Raw genomic sequence first — 21,601 nt, forward strand, 5'->3', positions numbered from 1 at the left:
GTGGTGACATTACAATTCCGTGGTTACTATTGAAAAGAGAGTAACGCAAAATTTTTTTAGGAACACATTTAATACAAAATTTAACATTGGATTTGTGTCTCCAAAAACAGATGTTTGTTCCATGTGTCTCAGACTTTTGGAGCAGATCGAAACTGAAAAGTGTGACGTTAAGAAAGCTCAACTTATGGGTCGAAAGAGACTTCATAACCTTAAAGCAAATTGTTTCTATTCACTGCTGAAGGAAAAGCAAGACAACCTTCTGACAATGTCCTTTGACTGCCAAAAGAATTAACCCTTGTCAAAAATACCTGATCAGAGTGTCTATTACAGTAGGCAATTATACCTATACAATTTTGCCATTGTAGTAGGTTCCTCTAAATCAAAGTTAACCATTAATAATGTCTTCATTCACACTTGGCTTGAACATGAATGTAAGAAGGGGTCAAATGAAATATGTTCAGCTCTTTACCACCATTTGTGCCATACAGACATGAGCAACATATGAACTTTGAGATTAATTGCCGATGGATGCCCTGGGCAAAATAAGAACACAATAGTTGTCTCAATGCTGTGTCACTGGATGTACAAACATGTGCCAGAAGTAAACAAAATAGAAGTTATTTATCGCGTAACTGGACATTCATTCATGCCTCCTGATAGAGTTTTTGGGCTCATCGAAAGGCAACTGTGGAAACGAGAAGTGATAATTCAGCCATCCAAGTACCATACCATCCTGGAACAGTATGGGACCCTTCACATTCTGTTGAAGAGACTGGAAGGTAGTTGACAGGAAAGGAGCCATTCAAAACATCACTAAACCCGCAGCATCATTCCCCTACCAGATATCGAAAGTAAAACGAGTGATCATCATCTGTGATTCTCAGAATGCTATAAAAGTCCAAGGGGAGCCTAATTATAATTCTGAAATCAACCTACCAGTGTCCATATGCAAACGTGGGAAACACTTAGGACACACAAACTTGAGCTGCATTACGAACACGGTCATTCCTATTAATGAAAAGAAACTGGAGGATGTTTCAAAACTCCTCGAGAAACACTATGGTGAGTCCGGGAGGAACGTGCATCCCTGTCATGGTACATGACATTACTAGGTTCCAGCGGGTCAGGTACATCAGTTGAATCAGAATGCCTAGCAGGAGAAGATGATGACATTGTTCCAGATATGATGTATTAAGTGGATTGCAGTTTGTCAGTTGTTACACCATGTACCTTCAGAAATATTAAAAGAAATTAAAACTGAATACACAGTTTTATGTTCACTCCATATCCTCTCCTCATGTACAACTAGTCAGGTTCAAAACTGTCCCTGTCCATTTCAGTTGCATGCAAAAGTGGCCATCTGCAAAGTCAGATGCAGAACTGTCCAAATCCATTTTTATTTTGCTTATATCTTACATGCTTTGAGTTCCTGATTTTTTTTTTCCAATAGCCCAAATGGTTTTGTACTAATCCATACTTATGTATAGAACATACAGTGTAGGGCAGTGTGTATTTACCAGTGAAAACAGTTTTCCCACTTTTTCTCAAAACCGGTTATGGAGGACATGGACAGTTTTGCATCTAGGCGACTCATGTGTAGATGTAGATAGTATTGTTGAGTGATGTGAGAACTGCATTATGTGTCTTTGGAGACAGGATATGAGAGCTGTTTTTGGACAAGGTAATTAGTTTTGTTACTCACTATGACCTGATTATGGAAGTATTTTACATTAGTTGATATTTAGTGTAGTCAAGTTGCTGCAAGAAGACACGTGACAGTTGCAGAGGGCTGGGCGCAGCAGTTTCGTGTGCCTACTGCCACCAGTCACATTACGCAATTTCGTAAACATATCTGTGCCAATGGTTCAGTGTTGCCAAAGCTCTGTAGATGGCTATTTCTTTTGCCTGCAGCCATTTGCACTTCATAGCTCAAAGCTGGCAACAGGACTGCCAGCTGTAAGGGCTCAACTTACACCAACCTGACTACAGACAGTTTAAGAAAAAATCCATGGCACGATTTTCAGTTTTGACAGTTGCGTGTCAAATGACTTGTTACTTCAACCTCTATCTTAGGCATCATTTAGAAGGGGCACATGGTTGGCACACCACTTTATAAGCTATTAACGTCGGCTATTGAAATAAGCACAACTAGTTTAAAGAGTTACTTAGATTTGATCATGAGACTGAGTGCAATGTTTGCATATAATTCTTTAATGTGTGGAGATCGAACAGCAGCCTGATATACTGACTTTTCAGCTAGGAAGGATTCGGACTTTTCAGCTAAGGAGGCACACACTTGAATGTTTCAGAGTGAAAAAAGTAAGATGGGTACATAGTTCTTGATAAGCAATGCTGTACCATTTCAAAATAATGATCAGTCTTTCATATATAGGTCTTACATCTCCAACTATTGGAGAGAGGAAGTAATATATTCAAGAAATATTTAGATAATGAATGGCAATTTACAGGAAAGATGGGAGGAACTGCAAGTGTTGCATAACATTACCAGCTAATCTATAAATCAGATTTCTGAAATGAACTTAGCATCTTAATTGATGTGCAACACACTATTACTGTGTGTCCCTTCATTTTATTTGTAACTGAGATATTGCCAATTTTATTTTGAGTGATTTAGAATTTGGATCACAGAGTGATTTATCATAGAATGCTGTATTCTTAAACATCTATGATTATGGATAAAGTAGGAGTATATCAACAATCCATTAATCTTTATCACATTACAAAGAAGGCCATGTTATAAGAATCAAGAGCACAAGCTTGTTATTGAGTTGAAAGCTTTAATTGCATGAGCAAAATGAGAACTACTTTGTGCATGTATGTTATTGAAATAACTACGGTTAAAATATCCAATTGGTGAAGCTGTGTTTGAATCACTTATACAACTACTATAAAACATTGTATGATACCTTATTAAATAATTAATACAGTGACTTGACTTACTTTTCCTAAAACACAGCAGTCTTCACTTGTGCAGCTGCTGCTATTGCTTACATCACCCCAGCTGTCACGAGGTGATCTCCGAGGAGCTACAGGTGGTTTCTTGTCAAACTGCATCTGTTGACTGTGTTGATTACTGTCATCAGTATCAGTCCCTGAAACAAATCATAAGTCAGGACTTTCTTAGTATATTATTTACTACCAATATGACTATCTGTGAGTGTACTTTGAATATGGAAAATAGTAAAGGTGTGAAAACCCTAGTCAGATTTTTTCAGATTTAAAAGTCTGTCACATGTAGTAACAGGTTCATTTTTTTGGCAAGAAAGAGCTCACATGCCAACATAATCAATTATAACAAGGTATCTGAGATATTAAAGAACTACTGAAGAGTACTGTTGTTTACCCTTACTCACCTGACAGAAAACTGAGTGGCACCATTGAAATTCTTGTGTTTGGCAAGATGCTCTTCATCAGGCGTGCTTCAGCAGGATGGTTGAAGCGCAAGTAGTTTGATCTACCAATGCAAATCATTGAACCTGTAAAACAAAGTGATCTGACTATTCTGTGCTCAGATTCATTGTTTGAAGCTATTTTATTTCATAAAGAATAAATTATGTTCTTCATATAATTCCTTATGGGAGGCAGTTGTGTCTCAGTAAAATGTCAGTATGAAAATAGGCTTCTTCTCTTCCTCTTCATCTATTCTTCCTGTTTTCATTCATTCATAATGTTCTATAGGCTCCATGAACGAGGAGAACCTTTGAGGTTGTTGAATGGATCAAGGTATACTAGACTAACAAAATTCAAGCAACTCTTAAGAAGTTTATTAAGAACAAACTACCACTATGTGTCTTAATACTATGCATGTGTCTGCAAGTTAAATTATCCTAGTATACTGGAAGGTAAGGCGCTACACTGAACAGAGAATCTCCTTTTCCAGTTATATTAAATAACTGCCATGTATCAATTGTTAATTGTTTACTGTTCACCCAGTTTCACTAGTGTTTTTGAAAGAAAATAGTTATTGCATCTCCAACTGATATCTTGAGAACTAGGTGACTTTTATACACAAGGTTGTGTATAACAAGAATAATGTTTTTCCATTGTTCTTAAATCTGTAAATGCAAGGCGCTAAAATGGAGACAATATTATTTAAAATGAGTGAACAGAGTTAACAGAGCACATGCAGGAAAGGACTGAGTAACACACTGTAGAAATTTATTTTGAATGTTTCCATATGCAAGGTATCAGCTGTTTTAGATTTTTATATTTCTGAATAATGAGTATTGAGTAAGGTTAGTTATTTTGATATAATAATAATAATAATAATAATAATAATAATAATAATAATAATAAACAACCCCGTGGAGGCCCGGGAAAAGAATAGGCCTCCAGTCTGTTCTGCCAGTCATAAAAGGTGACAAAAAGAACAAACCACTAACAGGGCTAACCCCCCTTTTAGTGTGATTAGTTGGTTCAGGACAGAACTAAAGAAGCCTCGGACAAGCGCCGTCGTGGTTGGGGACGACGCTTGAACCCTATGCCCGCCCACAATGGCAACGACACTGCTAGCCAACTGGAAAATGATTTAAATCCAAATAGACGTGTTTTGCAGGATATGCTTCCTGCAACCACCCTAGAAGGAAAACAAAGACAGAGGATGAGATGGTCAGATGAAGTTAATCGACACCTCATGTTCTGTTATTACCAAGCAACAAACCTAGGAACCAACACAACTGGATACAGATCACAAATATACACAACATTTATTACCAGATACCCAGAATTAAAATTTTTAACAGAACAACGACTAGCTGATCAGATCCGTGTAATAATAAAAAATAACAGGATACCCCAGTCAGAATTAGAAAACATCAAACAACAAGTACAACAAATACTGGAACAAAATAATGTGCAATCAGAAGAAGAAGAAAATACAGTAATGGACTCTCACATCCCAGAGCAAACAAACAAAGAACAACACGCATCAATTAAACAATCAGAGGAAAACGAAATCTTAAGACAGCCACCAGAACAAGCACAAATAGAACACGAAGTGACACACATGTTAGATATAGAAGAAAAATTTCAGCTGACATATATAGAATACAAAGACACAAATACAGACATTAGACCATTCTTGCACAGACCACCAAATAACCCAAAAGTCGAAACCACAATAAGAACTATCAACACAATCTTACACAACAAAATAAATGAAAACACAACGATGGAAGAGTTACAACTACTGGTTTATATAGGAGCACTCACTACACTAAATATACACACTAGGCAGAGATCAGAACCAACCAACACACAGAAGAAACCCACAAAACCAGCATGGCAACACAGGCTACAGATCAGAATAGAAAAACTGAGAAGAGACATTGGACAGCTAACACAATTTATAAGAAATGAAATATTGGAAAAAAAACGAAAAAAGTTAGGTAAAATCTCACAACAAGAAGCGAAAGAGCAATTAGATGAAAAGAAGCAGAAATTACAAGCGTTGGCCAAACGACTTAGAAGATACAAAAAAAGTGAAAATAGAAGGAAACAAAACCAAACATTCAACACAAACCAAAAGAAATTTTACCAGACAATAGATAACACACACATTAAAATAGACAATCCACCAAACATAACAGACATGGAAAACTTTTGGAGCAACATATGGTCAAACCCGGTACAACATAACAGGCATGCACGGTGGATACAAGCAGAAACAGATACGTACAAGATGATACCACAAATGCCTGAAGTGATAATTTTGCAACATGAAGTCACCCAAGCAATTAATTCTACTCACACTTGGAAAGCCCCTGGAAAAGATAAAATAGCAAATTTCTGGCTAAAGAAATTCACCTCAACACATTCACATCTAACTAAATTATTTAACATGGTTATAATAGAGGGAAACATTCCACGTAGGAAAAATATATCTAAAAAAAAAGATGATGTGACTTACCAAATGAAAGTGCTGTTTCATTTGGTAAGTCACATCATCTTTGTTTTCAGATATAAATTATTTAACAGTTACATAGCAGACCCATACACATTCCCTGATACACTTACACATGGAATAACTTATCTGAAACCTAAAGATCAAGCAGACACAGCAAACCCAGCTAAATATCACCCCATAACATGCCTACCAACAATATACAAAATATTAACTTCAGTCATTACACAGAAATTAATGACACATACAACACAGAACAAAATTATAAATGAAGAACAAAAAGGCTGTTGCAAAGGAGCACGAGGATGTAAAGAGCAACTGATAATAGATGCAGAGGTGACATATCAAGCTAAAACTAAACAAAGGTCGCTACACTACGCATACATTGATTACCAAAAAGCTTTTGATAGTGTACCCCACTCATGGTTACTACAAATATTGGAAATATACAAAGTAGATCCTAAATTGATACAGTTCCTAAACATAGTAATGAAAAATTGGAAAACCACACTTAATATCCAAACAAATTCAAATAATATCACATCACAGCCAATACAGATTAAGCTTGGAATATACCAAGGAGACTCATTAAGTCCTTTCTGGTTCTGCCTTGCTCTGAACCCACTATCCAACATGCTAAATAATACAAATTATGGATACAATATTACTGGAACATATCCACACAAAATCACACATGTGCTATACATGGATGATCTAAAACTACTGGCAGCAACAAATCAACAACTCAACCAATTACTAAAGACAACAGAAATATTCAGCAATGATATAAATATGGCTTTTGGAACAGACAAATGTAAGAAAAATAGCATTGTCAAAGGAAAACACACTGAACAAGAAGATTACATATTGGATAACCACAGCAACTGCATAGAAGCGATGGAAAAAACAGATGCCTATAAATATCTAGGATACAGGCAAAGAATAGGAATAGATAATACAAATATTAAAGAAGAACTAAAAGAAAAATATAGACAAAGACTAACAAAAATACTGAAAACAGAATTGACAGCAAGAAACAAGACAAAAGCTATAAATACTTATGCTATACCAATATTGACCTACTCATCTGGAATAGTGAAATGGAGTAACACAGACCTAGAAGCACTCAATACACTTACACGATCACAATGCCACAAATATAGAATACATCACATACATTCAGCAACTGAAAGATTCACATTAAGCAGAAAGAAAGGAGGAAGGGGATTTATCGACATAAAAAACCTACATTATGGACAGGTAGACAATTTAAGAAAATTCTTTATAGAACGAGCAGAAACTAGCAAAATACACAAAGCAATCACTCATATAAATACATCGGCTACACCACTACAATTTCATAACCACTTCTACAACCCTTTAGATCACATAACATCAACAGATATGAAGAAAGTAAATTGGAAAAAGAAAACACTACATGGCAAACACCAGTATCATCTAACACAGCCACACATCGATCAAGACGCATCCAACACATGGCTAAGAAAAGGCAATATATACAGTGAGATTGAAGGATTCATGATTGCAATACAGGATCAAACAATAAACACCAGATATTACAGCAAGCATGTTATTAAAGATCCCAATACCACAACAGATAAATGCAGACTTTGCAAACAACAAATAGAAACAGTAGATCACATCACAAGCGGATGCACAATACTAGCAAATACAGAATACCCCTGAAGACACGACAATGTAGCAAAAATAATACATCAACAGCTTGCCTTACAACATAAACTTTTAAAACAACACGTTCCTACATACAAGTATACACCACAAAATGTACTGGAGAATGATGAATACAAATTATACTGGAACAGAACCATTATAACAGATAAAACTACGCCACATAACAAACCTGACATCATACTCACCAATAAAAAGAAGAAATTAACACAACTAATCGAAATATCCATACCCAATACAACAAATATACAAAAGAAAACAGGAGAAAAAATTGAAAAATACATCCAACTGGCTGAGGAAGTTAAGGACATGTGACATCAGGATAAAGTTGACATTATACCAATTATAATATCAACTACAGGAGTCACACCACTCAATATCCACCAATACATCAACGCAATACAGCTACAGCCAAACGTATATATACAACTACAGATATCTGTAATTATTGATACATGTTCGATTACCCAAAAGTTCCTAAATGCAATGTAACATATACCGCACAGTTAAAAGGAAGTCACGCTTGATCAAGGTCTGCGTCACTTTCCAATTTTAACCAGACATAATGTCTGAGAAAGGAAAGAAATAATAATAATAAATGATCCACTAGCACTAAACTGTATCCTGTGCAGAGGATAGTAATCTGTATGCTATTCATAAGTGAAACAGTGATATTAGAAACTTAATGAATAGCAACACTTGCTGTTCAAGTGAATGTGAGTAAGAGCACAAATTCTATCATCATTAAGCCATTTTTATTCTAATATCTTTGCTTAAACATTAAAAGTGACCTATTATTTGTACACATCAGAGTAACCAAAAATTTGACACTCCCTTATAAGACATTGCTAAACTGCATGTAATACAGAGATAAACTTGGCACTGCAAGAAAAAAAGAAATTTTAGTTCAAATATTGCATGAGAACACAGTATCTACAGATGGGTGTGTGTGTGATGCATCAAGGAATATTTGAGCTCTGGTTATGCAAGATAGCTTTGTAGGACATTGTCGAAGTAGTGACTGTGTGGACAGAGATAGTTGCGTGTACGGGTGAAATTGAGGGCTACTACTTATAGGGTGAGTCTCCCATGCCAAACAGGCCTCATCAGATGAACCGTACAAAGAGTGTTTCACAATGCCCCATCTCTTCCATATCCACTCTCACAGTCCTTCCTCATTTATGCAGATACCCAGACCAAGCTGTGATGCAATTCATGTCAAGAGGTGCATGGTGAATAGAAATATGTGCCATTAATGGAGCCTCCCTAAGTAAGTAGCCTTGTACCGTGTGGGGTCTGTTGGGTCAGCCAAATAAATCTCCAATTCTCATTAGACCAAAATTGAGAATGCAGAACAAAACAAAACAAAACAAAAACTGAGGGTTTTGATGAGATCTCAAACAACCAGTCATTGAAGCTGAAACTGGTGGAAACTGTTTCTGTAATTTGGCAATAGACCAGTCCAAGAAATGGAAACAGTTACCGAGAAATTGGACAAAGTCAAGTTCATACCTTTTCTGGGGCTCAGAGGAGGAGACTTCTCAAAATACAGAGGTAAGGAATGGCTCCCTAAACATAAATGGAGGGAACTAAAACTTTCTGTAACCAAGACCTCTCCCCCCCCCCAAAAAAAAAAAAAAAAGTCTCAAAGTGAAGGGGGTAATCAGATACATCTACCTTGAAGACAGGCAACAACAGAACAAGGGATAAGAGAGAAACAGAACTGAGAAAAGTTGGGTCTGGAAATAGGGAAACAGAGCAACATCACTCCAATCTGTTTTCAGGCTGTTGGTTACCCAACAGGAGCATCCACTGGTCAAAATCACTTCACAGCAGCTGGAGCTTGTTCAAATGGCTTTCTTTGAGAAGACTAAAGGGGGGGGGGGGCTGACAACTCCAGGATCCAGATTCATGAGGTTCTATCTCAACAAGAGTGTCCCAACTTTGTCTGTGTGTGGATATGAACAGGAGGTTGGCTTAAGAAGGTGATGCCCAAAATATCTACATGGGAGGAGGCAATGCTGCTGGTTAAAACAGCAGTAGAGCTCTACAAGACTGCAAAGATATCAATTTGAGTACCAAAACATCTTAAGGATGCTTCTCCAGAGATTCTGTTTGAGAAAAATAAGGGTGTAGAACCAAATCTCGGCAGAGGTCTGGGGCTAATCACCCAAAAGATCATACTGGTTGGCTAAATTCTTGTGCTGGAAGTTTGTGAAAAATTCCTGATGGCAGTGCACAACCAGGACGTGAAACTGTACTAGGATTCTCACAGGTTACTGTCAGGATAATCAAAGACACTGGAAGTGAGCTTGGCAGTAACATGGAGGCTGCAAGTGTTGCAGATAAATGTGCAGCACATTAAAGGAGTAATTGCCGCCATGAGTTATCTTCTGGGAGGCAGGAGATGGACATGACCTGGTCCAGGAACCCTACCTATGTGAATGGGCCATTTCAGGCCCTGGAGGAACTGGAGGTAAGTTAATGTATGGTAACACTAGATTGTATGTGCAGGCTACATGTGTAACCCAGTGAATAAAACAGTATTTTATTTTCAACAATTGGCATGCTACAATGTTGCCTTTTCATGTACTCCTCAGGTTTGAATCCCAGTTCTTGCTAGTAGCATGCCAACTCCTGTGGCGCAAAGACGCATAAAGAAATTGTCGTTGAAGTCTGTGGGCTATGCCTGTAGCTGCCCTACAATTTGTGGAAGTTAAATTTCTGAATGTATAAGTTGAGAAACTGAGGTAAATATGATACAATTACTGTGATAAATAATACAAAAGCATTGCGCATTTTATAGTATTGTCATTTGTACACATTTTTGCAGTTACAGTTATTTCTTATTTTTTATACTGTATATTTAGATGGTGAGTTATACAAATAAGACACGTGAACAGATCCAAAGATGGCTACTGGAGGCTGATGAAGATTGTGACTTTTGAGTGAAAGTGAGGAGGAAGAAGGACTTGTGGAATAAAATGTCCTACCTGTTTCACCTCACAAGTCTGATACATAACATGAAGTTGAGGAAGACAATACTGAAGATGATTTGATTTGATATGCCTCTGTCTGCTGTGGATACCTTTCAATCTCATTATGGCATGAAATGAAGCAAGTTCCCAGCACCCACTTCAAGGACCAGATCTCTCAACATTTTGGTTTGTCTACCAGGCCATAGGTTTGGCAAAAGACGCTAAAACAGCTCTTCTATCGTTTCTACTATTTTTCAATGAAGATGTCTGGAACATTCTCACTGATTCAACAAACATTTACACTGACACCATAAAAAGTAAATATCAAAGAGAGACAAGTGCATCTCATACTGACCTGATAGAAATCAAGGTACTTTAAGCATTTTATTAGTAATTGGAATTTACCATGCAGGTGAAGAAATCTAAAGGACTTCTGGGATAATTTGAAAGATACTGGCATTGAATTAGTGTATGTCACAGAATAGATTCGAATTACTACTGTGAACTCTCCACTTTGATAACATAAGAGACAGGCAGGCTCATCAACCAAATGACCGATTACTAACATAATGCTTCAGAACTGTACGAAATATTACACTTCAAGCAAAAATTTATGACTTAGAGCAGTTAGTCACTCTTGAGAGATGCTGTAGTTTTGTGACATACATGCCAAAGAAAGCAACATTTTGGTAGTGGATGTCAAGTGTACATATGCCTATAATTTTGAGATTTACATGGGCATGCAACCATAGGAACCATTTTCAAACAAAGTGCCTGATATTGTTCATTGAATTCAGAGTCCATTATATGGACTGGGATGCAATATCACTTTGGACAACTGGTTTACTAGTGTGCCTACATGCAAAGAACTTTGTACTCACAAGATTACAGTTGCAGGAACACAAAGCAAGAATAAACCACAGATTTATGAATTATTCAAAACAACACAAAACTGAGAAATAAACTAATCCATTTTCAGTTTTCAACCTGATTGGAGACTTGTCAGTTATGTGCCAAAGCAAAATGAAGTGGTTCTGTTGTTATCTACACTTCACAATGATGACGTAATTGATGCTGTTACTGGTGATGCTAGAAAACCAGAAATCATCATATTTTTTAACCAAACGAAGTGTGGCATTCATGTTTTTGACAAAATGTGTAGACAACACGACATTACTTGAAACAGTCACCGATGGCCTCTCATACTGTTTTCAAATTTTGTGAATACAGAGGGCATAAATGGTCTTGGTGATGTATCAGATGAACAACTATGAAATGAAAGTTTTCAGCCTTCATTACCTACAAGAAGTTTGATTCCCACTAGCAAGACCTTCTACTGAGTGTCTAATATCACAGCTAATTGTACTCAGGGCTATCAGACTGAAAGGCAGACTACTTCTTGGACTTCCAGAAAAACCCATGCACCCTGTTACACTTAATCATGGAGGAATTGGCTGTTGTTCTTTTGTAGCAGTGCTCATGATCACAGTACACTAAACAATGCAGCAGATGTATGAAATGCATTTGTAGTGATCATCAGACTCCCTTTACCCTGAATGTATGCCAATTGAATGAAGATGATCATGAACAATTGTTTATTGGTTTCATTATAAGATCAGAAATGAGGAAACTGAAAAAGTATTATTTTTAAAAATAAAATTATGTTAACATCACCAAAACTGGTGCTTCAACATTGATTTTTGAAAGAGTTTTTTTATTTCTTTGTTTACAATAGTTAAAAAGTTAGATTTTATTAATTTTATGTGTAAAAGTGATAAATATGTTTTGTTTTTATACAAGGTGTTTTCTTTAAGTTACGTCCTAATTTTCAGATAACATAATTTCTTGTTGGGCTACGTATGTAGCCTGTGTGTGCACTCAAGGAGTGTTTATGGGCTCATAGACTCCAGTGTTAATGATCTAAAGAATAACAAAACATGTTAAGAATGGAGTTTCATTGATGCCAATGGCAGACTTCCGTTCCAGGGACTTAGTTACCATCAGGATGAAACAGCGTGGGGAAGGAAACACGAGAGAAATTGAATTGGCCTCGACTTACCTTCCTTATGAGGACAGCATTACTCCATCCCAGGAATTGAGAAGACTGGTAAGTAGCTGTTCATAGCAGAATGAACAACTGCTAGTTGGTTTTGATACCAGTGCCCACAACCTGACATGGGGAAGCACTAACACTCAAGTTTTTACCACAGAATAATTTGGAAATCTTAAATAGGGTTAGGAAACCCACCTCCAGAAATAGAGAGAAAGAAGCATTTGACATAACTTTTGGGTTTACCCCAATGAGTTGTTATGTTGAACAACGGCATGTGGCATTTGAAGCCATTCTTACCTGACCACATGTATATTAAGTGCAAGATTGAAATGGGCATTAAACAAACAATAACCTGCAGGATCATGGAATAAAGACTGGGGCTCATATAGGAAAAACCCAAACTCTCACTTACCTGAAGTCAGAAAATCAATAATGAAACCAGTAGATTTTGAGGACATTCGCCATCAAGACCTCAATATTTAGGAAACTGCCCAGTCACCAAGACGTGGACAAACATAAATGTACCTTGGTGGAACAACAACCTGAACTTACAAAGGAAGCACGTAAGAAAACTGTTAACCTAACAAGAAAGAGAGGACAACGGAAAAATATCAGAAGGTCCTTAGCAAATGAAGCCTTGTAATCAACAAAAGCAAGCAAAGCTATCATTCTAGAAGGTATACTGTGAGGAAGTGAAAGGTACAGCTACTTGCACCACACTTCACAAAATTTCACAAGGATACTATCTAATCCAGTAGCAATTCCAAGTAAGGAAGGTGGTGAGTGTACAAGGACAGTGAGTATGTCACTGAATGTGCTCCTTAAGGTTCACTTCCCTCAAAGCACACTTGCAGATAACACAAACCAGGAATCTGTCCCTGAGAGGAACTGATTTATAAGCAATCAAAGGGAAAACTGAGAATCTGGTAGAGAATTTGCTGAATAATAAACCACAGTGACTGCATAGAAGCGATGGAAAAAACAGATGCCTATAAATATCTAGGATACAGGCAAAAAATAGGAGTAGATAATACAAATATTAAAGAAGAACTAAAAGAAAAATATAGACAAAGACTAACAAAAATACTGAAAACAGAATTGACAGCAAGAAACAAGACAAAAGCTATAAATACTTATGCTGTACCAATATTGCCCTACTTATTTGGAGTAGTGAAATGGAGTAACACAGACCTAGAAGCACTCAATACACTTACATGATCACAATGCCACAAATGTAGAATACATCACATACATTCAGCAACAGAAAGATTCACATTAAACAGAAAGGAAGGAGGAAGGGGATTTATTGACATAAAAACCTACATTATGGACAGGTAGACAATTTAAGAAAATTCTTTATGGAACGAGCAGAAACTAGCAAAATACACAAAGCAATCACTCATATAAATACATCGGCTACACCACTACAATTTCATAACCACTTCTACAACCCTTTAGATCACATGACATCAACAGATGTGAAGAAAGTAAATTGGAAAAAAAACGCTACATGGCAAGCACCCGTATCATCTAACACAGCCACACATAGATCAAGATGCATCCAACACATGGCTAAGAAAAGGCAATATATACAGTGAGATTGAAGGATTCATGATTGCAATACAGGATCAAACAATAATCACCAGATATTACAGCAAGCAGATTATTAAAGATCCCAATACCACAACAGATAAATGCAGACTTTGCAAACAACAAATAGAAACAGTAGACCACATCACAAGTGGATGTACAATACAAGCAAATACAGAATACACCAGATGACATGAAAATGTAGCAAAAATAATACATCAACAACTTGCCATACAACATAAACTAATAAAACAACATGATCCCACATACAAGTATGCACCACAAAATGTACTGGAGAATGATGAATACAAATTATACTGGAACAGAACCATTATAACAGATAAAACAACACCACATAACAAACCTGACATCATACACACCAATAAAAAGAAGAAATTAACACAACTAATCGAAATATCCATACCCAATACAACAAGTATACAGAAGAAAACTGGAGAAAAAATTGAAAAATACATCCAACTGGCTGAGGAAGCCAAGGACATGTGGCATCAGGATAAAGTTGACATTATACCAATTATACTCCCGACTACAGGAGTCATACCACACAATTTCCACCAATACATCAACGCAATACAGCTACATCCAAATGTATATAAACAACTACAGAAATCTGTAATTATTGATACATGTTCAATTACTCGAAAGTTCATAAATGTGATGTAACATATACCATACAGTTAAAAGGAAGTCTCGCTTGAGCAAGGTCTGTGTCACTTTCCATTTTTAACCAGACATAACGTCTGAGAAAGGAAAGAAATAATAATAATAATAATCATCCAGTGGGCAGTTGAAACATTTCACCCACTCAGTCCAGATCTACTTAAAATAGCAGGAGAAGGTTTAATTAGATTCTTGTGTAGACTGTTTATGGTTTGCCTAGCAGCAGGAAACATTCCTAATTCTTGTAGGACAGAGAGGGTTGTTTTCATTCTGATGCCAGGGAAAATTGATGATACCAAGGCTAAGGATATGAGACTGAGAAGCCTATGCTCCTTTAATCAAAAGACATTAAATACATATATTGATGTGGATGGCAGAGAGAAAGAGGTTAACCGTGGTTCCTTTACATGTAAACTACCTCACATATCAATCAGACAAATCATGTGGAAAATACTTCAACTTGTTGGGAAGGTGGAGAAATCTCTACATGTTCTGGAAATTGGTCTCTGCATCATTCTGGATATTGAGGGGGCTTTTATCAATATGAACTTCGAATCCATGATTGGAGTTTCAGAAGAGCATAGCACTGAGACCACTATATGCAAGTGGACTAAGACCATGCTAAGTAGAAGATAGGTAGAAGCCATTATGATGAATGGCAAAGTCATCGACACCACTAGGGGATGTCTATAAGGAGGGTTGGTTGGTTGACTTGGGGGAGGGGACCAAACAGTGAGGTAGTTGGTCCCATCAGATTAGGGAAGAATGAGGAAGGAAGGAAGGAAGAAAGGAAGTTGGCCGTACCCTATCAAACAAATCATCCTGGCATTAGTCTGAAGTGATTTTGGGAAATCACAGAAAAGTTGAATTCGGATGGCCAGACACAGGTTTGAGCCATTGTCCTCTCAAGTGCGAGTCCAGTGTGCTAACCACTGCTCCACCTACAAGGAGGAGTTTTGTCTCCACTGCGATGGAACCTAGAGTTGAATGAATTTATTTAAGAGCTGAATATTTTAGGCTTTTTTGCCAACAATATGCAGATGATTTACTCCTAGTAATACCTGACAAATTTACTAGTACTGTTAGAACAGTGGCACAATGTGCACTGAACACTGTGGAAAACTGATGCTGAAAACAGGATCTAAGGGCCAGTCCCAAAAAAACTAATACAATATTATTGCTGAGGAAGCATATCCAGCACACACAACGGAGTCTTAACATCCTTTCAGTAGAGGGGATAGTGAAGTATGTGGAGGTAACCCTGGATGTGAAACTATCATGGACTCTTCACTTAAAGAATATATGTTCCAAGGAAAAAGGTACTCTCATGAACATGAGAAAGGGCTGTAGTAACCACAGGAGTATGTGCTGGATACACATCACTGTAATAAGACCCATGCTACTTTATGGGACTACAGTATGGTGGAATAAAGTACAAAAGACGATGGTTGCTAAGGAGCTTGGCAAAGTAGAGAGACTGGACTGCTGAGCCATAGCAGGTGGAAGAAGCAGCACTGCCATGCTGGGGTGGAGATCATGCTGGACATGCTTCCATTACACCATTGGATTGTGCTGATGGCAGTGGCAGGGGCATATGGGTTACAAACAGGATACAACTGGGCACCTTTACAGTATCCAGAATCTCATACCAGTATAGTGAGTGCTGTAAATATAGGAATAGCCAGGGAAACTCTGGCTGATCGTACAGTAACTTTCAACTGATTCAATAATCCTTTCAATGTAACAGTTGTAATAAGGCAGTAGTTGAAGAGCAGACCATGACCATTCAGGAGACATAATCTAATTCACTGAAGGACTGAAAACATAACAAGGGCTCTGGGGCTGGAGTAAATGGGGTACAGCTTAGACTACAGAGACAGCAGTCTTTCTAGGGAAGCTAGCTACAGCATTCCAGGAAAAAGTATCCTCTGTCAGGGTGTGCATGGAGGATAACTTGCGTAGGTGCTACAAGTATTATAGCATTTACGTTTACTCAGACAGCCAGGCAGCCCTGGAATCTCTATCATCCTTTGCAAAGAGATCAGTGATCATTGGAGAATGGCAAGAAGCTCTTGTGAGACTAGGGGAAAGCAACAAGATAAACCTGCTGTGAGTCCATGGTTAGTCAGGAATTAGTGGCAGTGAACAAGCTTAGAAGTGTGACGACCCAATTTACTGGACTGAAACCTGCCTTAATCATCACTAAGGCAATGTTGAACTCAAAACTAAGTAGCTGGATGAGGACAGGATGTAGAATATTAGACTATGATTTGAACAGGGGACAGAATAAACTCATGATAGGAATTATGGCTGGCCAGGGGAACTTAAAGAAACGCGAACATACGATGGGAATAGATGGGGATGCCCTTAAGTGTAGACCATGAGGTGGATAAAACCACACTATGTCTAACATTCCAGTGTGAAGTATTGGAGGGCAAAAGACACAGAAGATCCATGTCCATTAAGTAGTGAAGAAGTTGGGTCTAATAAAAAAACTAGAAAAGGGTCTTGTACTACTCTTTAAAGGTTACCAGATTACTAGAAACACAGGGAGTGAAGCCCTACAATAAACTAAGCTTTGTTGTGGGTGATAGTGGGCTGAGATCACTGTTGTTTTTGTCTCCTTGCAATTGCCAAATCAAATCAATCCTGTCTCAAATACTCATGTTTCTGAGTTTCCAACCAGTAGCAACTTGAATATGTCTATGAGTACTTTCAATGATCCATTCATCATTTCTCTTTAACGCTCAAATGACGGGATGTTACTTCTGAAACAGCCATAATGTTTGAATTTTAATGTCAATTATGAGGACATTCCTTTGAAAATTTTGTAGCAGGCAGTTAGCCACACTAAGAATAAAATATTTGTAGTTGTACAGGAGAACACAAAGGACTATGAGACATACCTTGCGTTAGTCTGGTGGGCGTAAAAGCCTGCAGGCCATCAACGGCTGTCATGGATGCCAGAGGGAACAGTGTGACAACACCGGCATTGTTCTCGATGTGGCAGTGTACAGGCTCAACACCAGTGCCCTGCACCACAATGTCCATCGATGGGTCCGACCCGAGGCTCACGCGACCTGCAGGAAAACCACGATGTATCTAATGACAGGCTCACATGTTTACCTTATCGGGATATACTGGTAACTTTCATTATAAAGAAGTACACAAAATAACATTTACTGCAGAAAATATAAATTCCGAGGTTCATAGACCTGTGCAACACGTTGGTCTGTATATTAATTTTTAGGCTAGGTATGTATGTACATAACCTTAATCTACAGAAATTCATGCCACTTTCCATTATAGTTTAAATCTCTTTGATCATATTTTTTCATGCTGTTCCATAAGTCTAGAAAGCCCTTTACAGTGTAAATCTGTTGAAATTGTTTGAGAACACTGGCACAATTGTTTTGTGATGTCTTTCAGTATCTGGTAGCGTTGATTTGACCCCGGAGCTGTATTTCCGCAAAACCGGAAAGACGATTTTTGGAGGGTGCCAGGTCAAGACTAAGGTGAGGATGTGAGGGCTCTCACACAAAATACAGGGTGTCCCACTCAAACCTGCCTGATTTCAAGCACCCAGGAGAGAAAAACCACAGTAGATACGACAGTGAAAAATGCATCACATTGTAGAGCATCTCAAAGAATTTATATTGCCGCGTCAGAAGTGCCAAGTATCGTCACCAGAGTGCAGCATGGTCCCATGAAGTGAAAACGGCGACTCCAGAGCAGTGCACGCAAGCAGTAGTGTGGTTTGCCGATTGCTGTGCAAAGTGGTTTGTAGAAACAAAATCGCTGTGCATAGAAGTCATGAATGTGTGTATGAATGTGATCCACCTGATGTGAAAACAATTAAGGAATGGTTTAGAAAGTTTCTGGCAACAGGAAGTGTTCTGAAGCATTCTGGCGGTGCACGTTAATGAGTTTTAGAAGAGACAGTGGAGGACATCAGGAGGGGATGAGGACATAGACACGTACAGGTGGAGAGTGCGAAATGGACAGATAAAGGAGTGAAGAGTTGGTGAGCGAGGGGGAAGTCGAGATGGACGAGGGAGAGTGACGGAAGGAAGAGAAAGAATAACATAAGATTGGAATAAATAGATATCTAGCCAATGCAGGTACCTCATCTAGTATGAAATAAAATTAAGGCTCTTGTAGTTCAGTCAAGTGAGTTGAAGAAAAATGACTTTCAAAGCATGTAGAAAACAGTTGTGATCCTGTCTCACCTTACATAATACATTTAAGTATAAGTCCATTTGCTGTTATTAACCATCTGTTCACAAAAACAACGCAGCAACATTTCGTCGGGCAATTACAGTGTTACAATTTATGGGCCATTGAGGGTGGCAATAATCTGAAACACATAACATTCTACACGTAGTGGTCCGAATGGTATCGACTTTCACGATAAGTGCTAGAAAGTCAGTGGTAAACCTCTCGATTATTTACTATGGCTAGTCTATTTGAGGTTCATAACACACCATTTACGTGGTTTGCCAGTTAATAAAAAGACCTGGAAATCTGCGGCCCGAGGTGCCGTATCATATTGTTAGTTTTCGCCCTTGAGCAAAAAAGTTTGACGAGCACTACTATAGCCTATTGAAAACTTTGTTTTAGCAGTTTTTTTTACAGTGTCTCATCTGTGTTCTCTAATAAATTCGTCATGTTTTTTCTCGTTGCATACCAAGGAAATTCGAGAGCAACTGCTATGAGGCTAATGTTGGCTGATCACATTCCAGCCTTTGAAATGTTTCACGCCATCACAGATGAGTTTCAGCGTTAGATTTTTCTCTTTTTTACAGAAGACTTCAGCGACAGTGCACTGTCACAGTGGCACATCTGTGTCTTCCATTTCATAAATATAGACTGTGGTCATGTAATATATGTTGGTCCCTACGTGGCAACACGCAGTATAACGTCTGTAGGTTACATTATGCAGACTTTTTATTATATTGTTGGAACTGCAGTTGCAACAAGGGTTTCTCTCGTCCTTCAGGTTAACCACAGTTTTCCACAACGTAACTGTCAATCTTCCTGCATTTGGCATGTGAAGATGACAACTGAAAATTTGTTTTCAATTCTGCATGCTATTCGTTTTCACTGGCGATAACTAGAGTGTTAGGGAGATAAAAGGTAACATGGTGCGAAATAAGGAGAATATGTTACACGGAGAAACTATTCCGAAACCATCTCATACTATGTTTGAGAGCACGCAACAACTTTTTACTGCGCGCTGGTCGTCGCTTGTGCTTCAACTCACTATGCAAACGGTGCAATAACGTTGTGTTGTATGAGCAAATCATTTTCTTCTCGTCCCTTTGAGTGTCAGAAAAAAGATCACCAAAAACTATATCACCGAATGAATTCCGTTTTCGCTGCACTTTTTGCCTCCGCAAGCTTACTGGTAGGTATACAAACGATACATCGACGTTTTGGAAGCATTGAGGTTTCGTCCATTAATATCGAGGTTAGCATCGATGTATTGATTGGCGATAATCGCCAATGCATTGACGAAAAAGTCCAAATACATCGACATCGTTGAATGATGGATCATTCATTCCTTTCGTGGATGCTCTCCATTGGGTGTGTCGGGTCTCTTAATTCTTACAGTGCTACATTTAATTTTGAACTATTAGGTAAGTAAAACAAGAAGTTCACAATATTATCATATATTTCAAATAGTCGCCATTGAATTATGTACTGTGATCACTGGATACAATATAAGTGATAATCATTGCCTATGTGCCCATTGTACAAGGTGCCAAACCGAAAGAGAATAAGAAATATGAGACAGTGAGTGATGTTTTTAAAACATACGTAAAGAATGCTGAGAACTATTGCATTACTTACGTCATTTGGACAGAAACAACGTAAAATGAATCGTTTGTGGGCATTTCTATTAACTTTCTAGACAACACTCAACTTCTCACGGGAACAAGATGTGTTTCCGAGCTGACAGAATGCCATACATCGCTGTACATCATTGATAAACTGATATATTTTTTCCGGCTGGAATATTTCAATTGAAAATGTTTCAGGTACCGTCACAGATAATGACAGCAGTGTTATGAAGGTCAGGTGGGGCACGTCTGTTTTGCCCATAGTATTAACTTAGTCATAACTAATTTACCTGATTATATAAAACACTGCACTGAATTGATAAGTAATGTATGAGATAATGCTAATTGTATTAAAGATGGCGTCAATGCAAGTAACGAGTTATGGAAAAGACAACAGAGACGGGACTGAAGGAAGGCCAAATTAAAAGAAAAAAAAAATACACTTGACACTCGCACATGATGGAATTCGTGCTCGTAATTGTTAGGATGATTCCTAGAGTTAGTGTCCATGGTGGGAGTATACTCTTAACTAGACTTGAGGCTCCCCTAATGGTTTCTAGCAGCGAGTTAGACTGTGTCAAAGAAATGGCGGAACTGCTACGACCATTTGAAAACTTAACAAAAGAAATTTCAGGTGATCCCGTCAGCCAGTTGTGTTCGGCCAACAGTTGAAAATATGAGACCTAGAAATGAAATTTAAAGACAAAGGAATAATCAACTGGCAAGAAGAATCGACAACTTAGAACAATGCGCCATTCTGGTAATTTCAGCTTTAAAGTTCATGCGCTTCAAAGATGCCGTCTAATTAAACGTAATTAGTTAC

The 21,601-nt window shown here is 37.9% G+C and overlaps 1 protein-coding gene across 4 annotated transcripts in view; it reads right to left on the bottom strand.

Annotated features, from left to right (window-relative positions):
• Nucleotides 1-21,601, bottom strand: part of LOC124596554 (pleckstrin homology-like domain family B member 1) — a 1,048,367-nt gene that overhangs the window by 273,787 nt on the left and 752,979 nt on the right. For all 4 annotated transcript variants that reach the window (XM_047135740.1, XM_047135739.1, XM_047135737.1 and 1 more), the window contains 3 exons: nucleotides 17,842-18,015; nucleotides 3,375-3,497; nucleotides 2,962-3,113 (listed from right to left, as the gene is read on the bottom strand). In XM_047135740.1, coding sequence (XP_046991696.1) covers nucleotides 2,962-3,113; nucleotides 3,375-3,497; nucleotides 17,842-18,015 — 449 coding nt within the window. The remainder of the gene's footprint in view (nucleotides 1-2,961; nucleotides 3,114-3,374; nucleotides 3,498-17,841; nucleotides 18,016-21,601) is intronic.

The sequence above is a fragment of the Schistocerca americana genome, chromosome 2 (assembly GCF_021461395.2).
Source record: "Schistocerca americana isolate TAMUIC-IGC-003095 chromosome 2, iqSchAmer2.1, whole genome shotgun sequence".
NCBI lineage: Eukaryota > Metazoa > Arthropoda > Insecta > Orthoptera > Acrididae > Schistocerca > Schistocerca americana.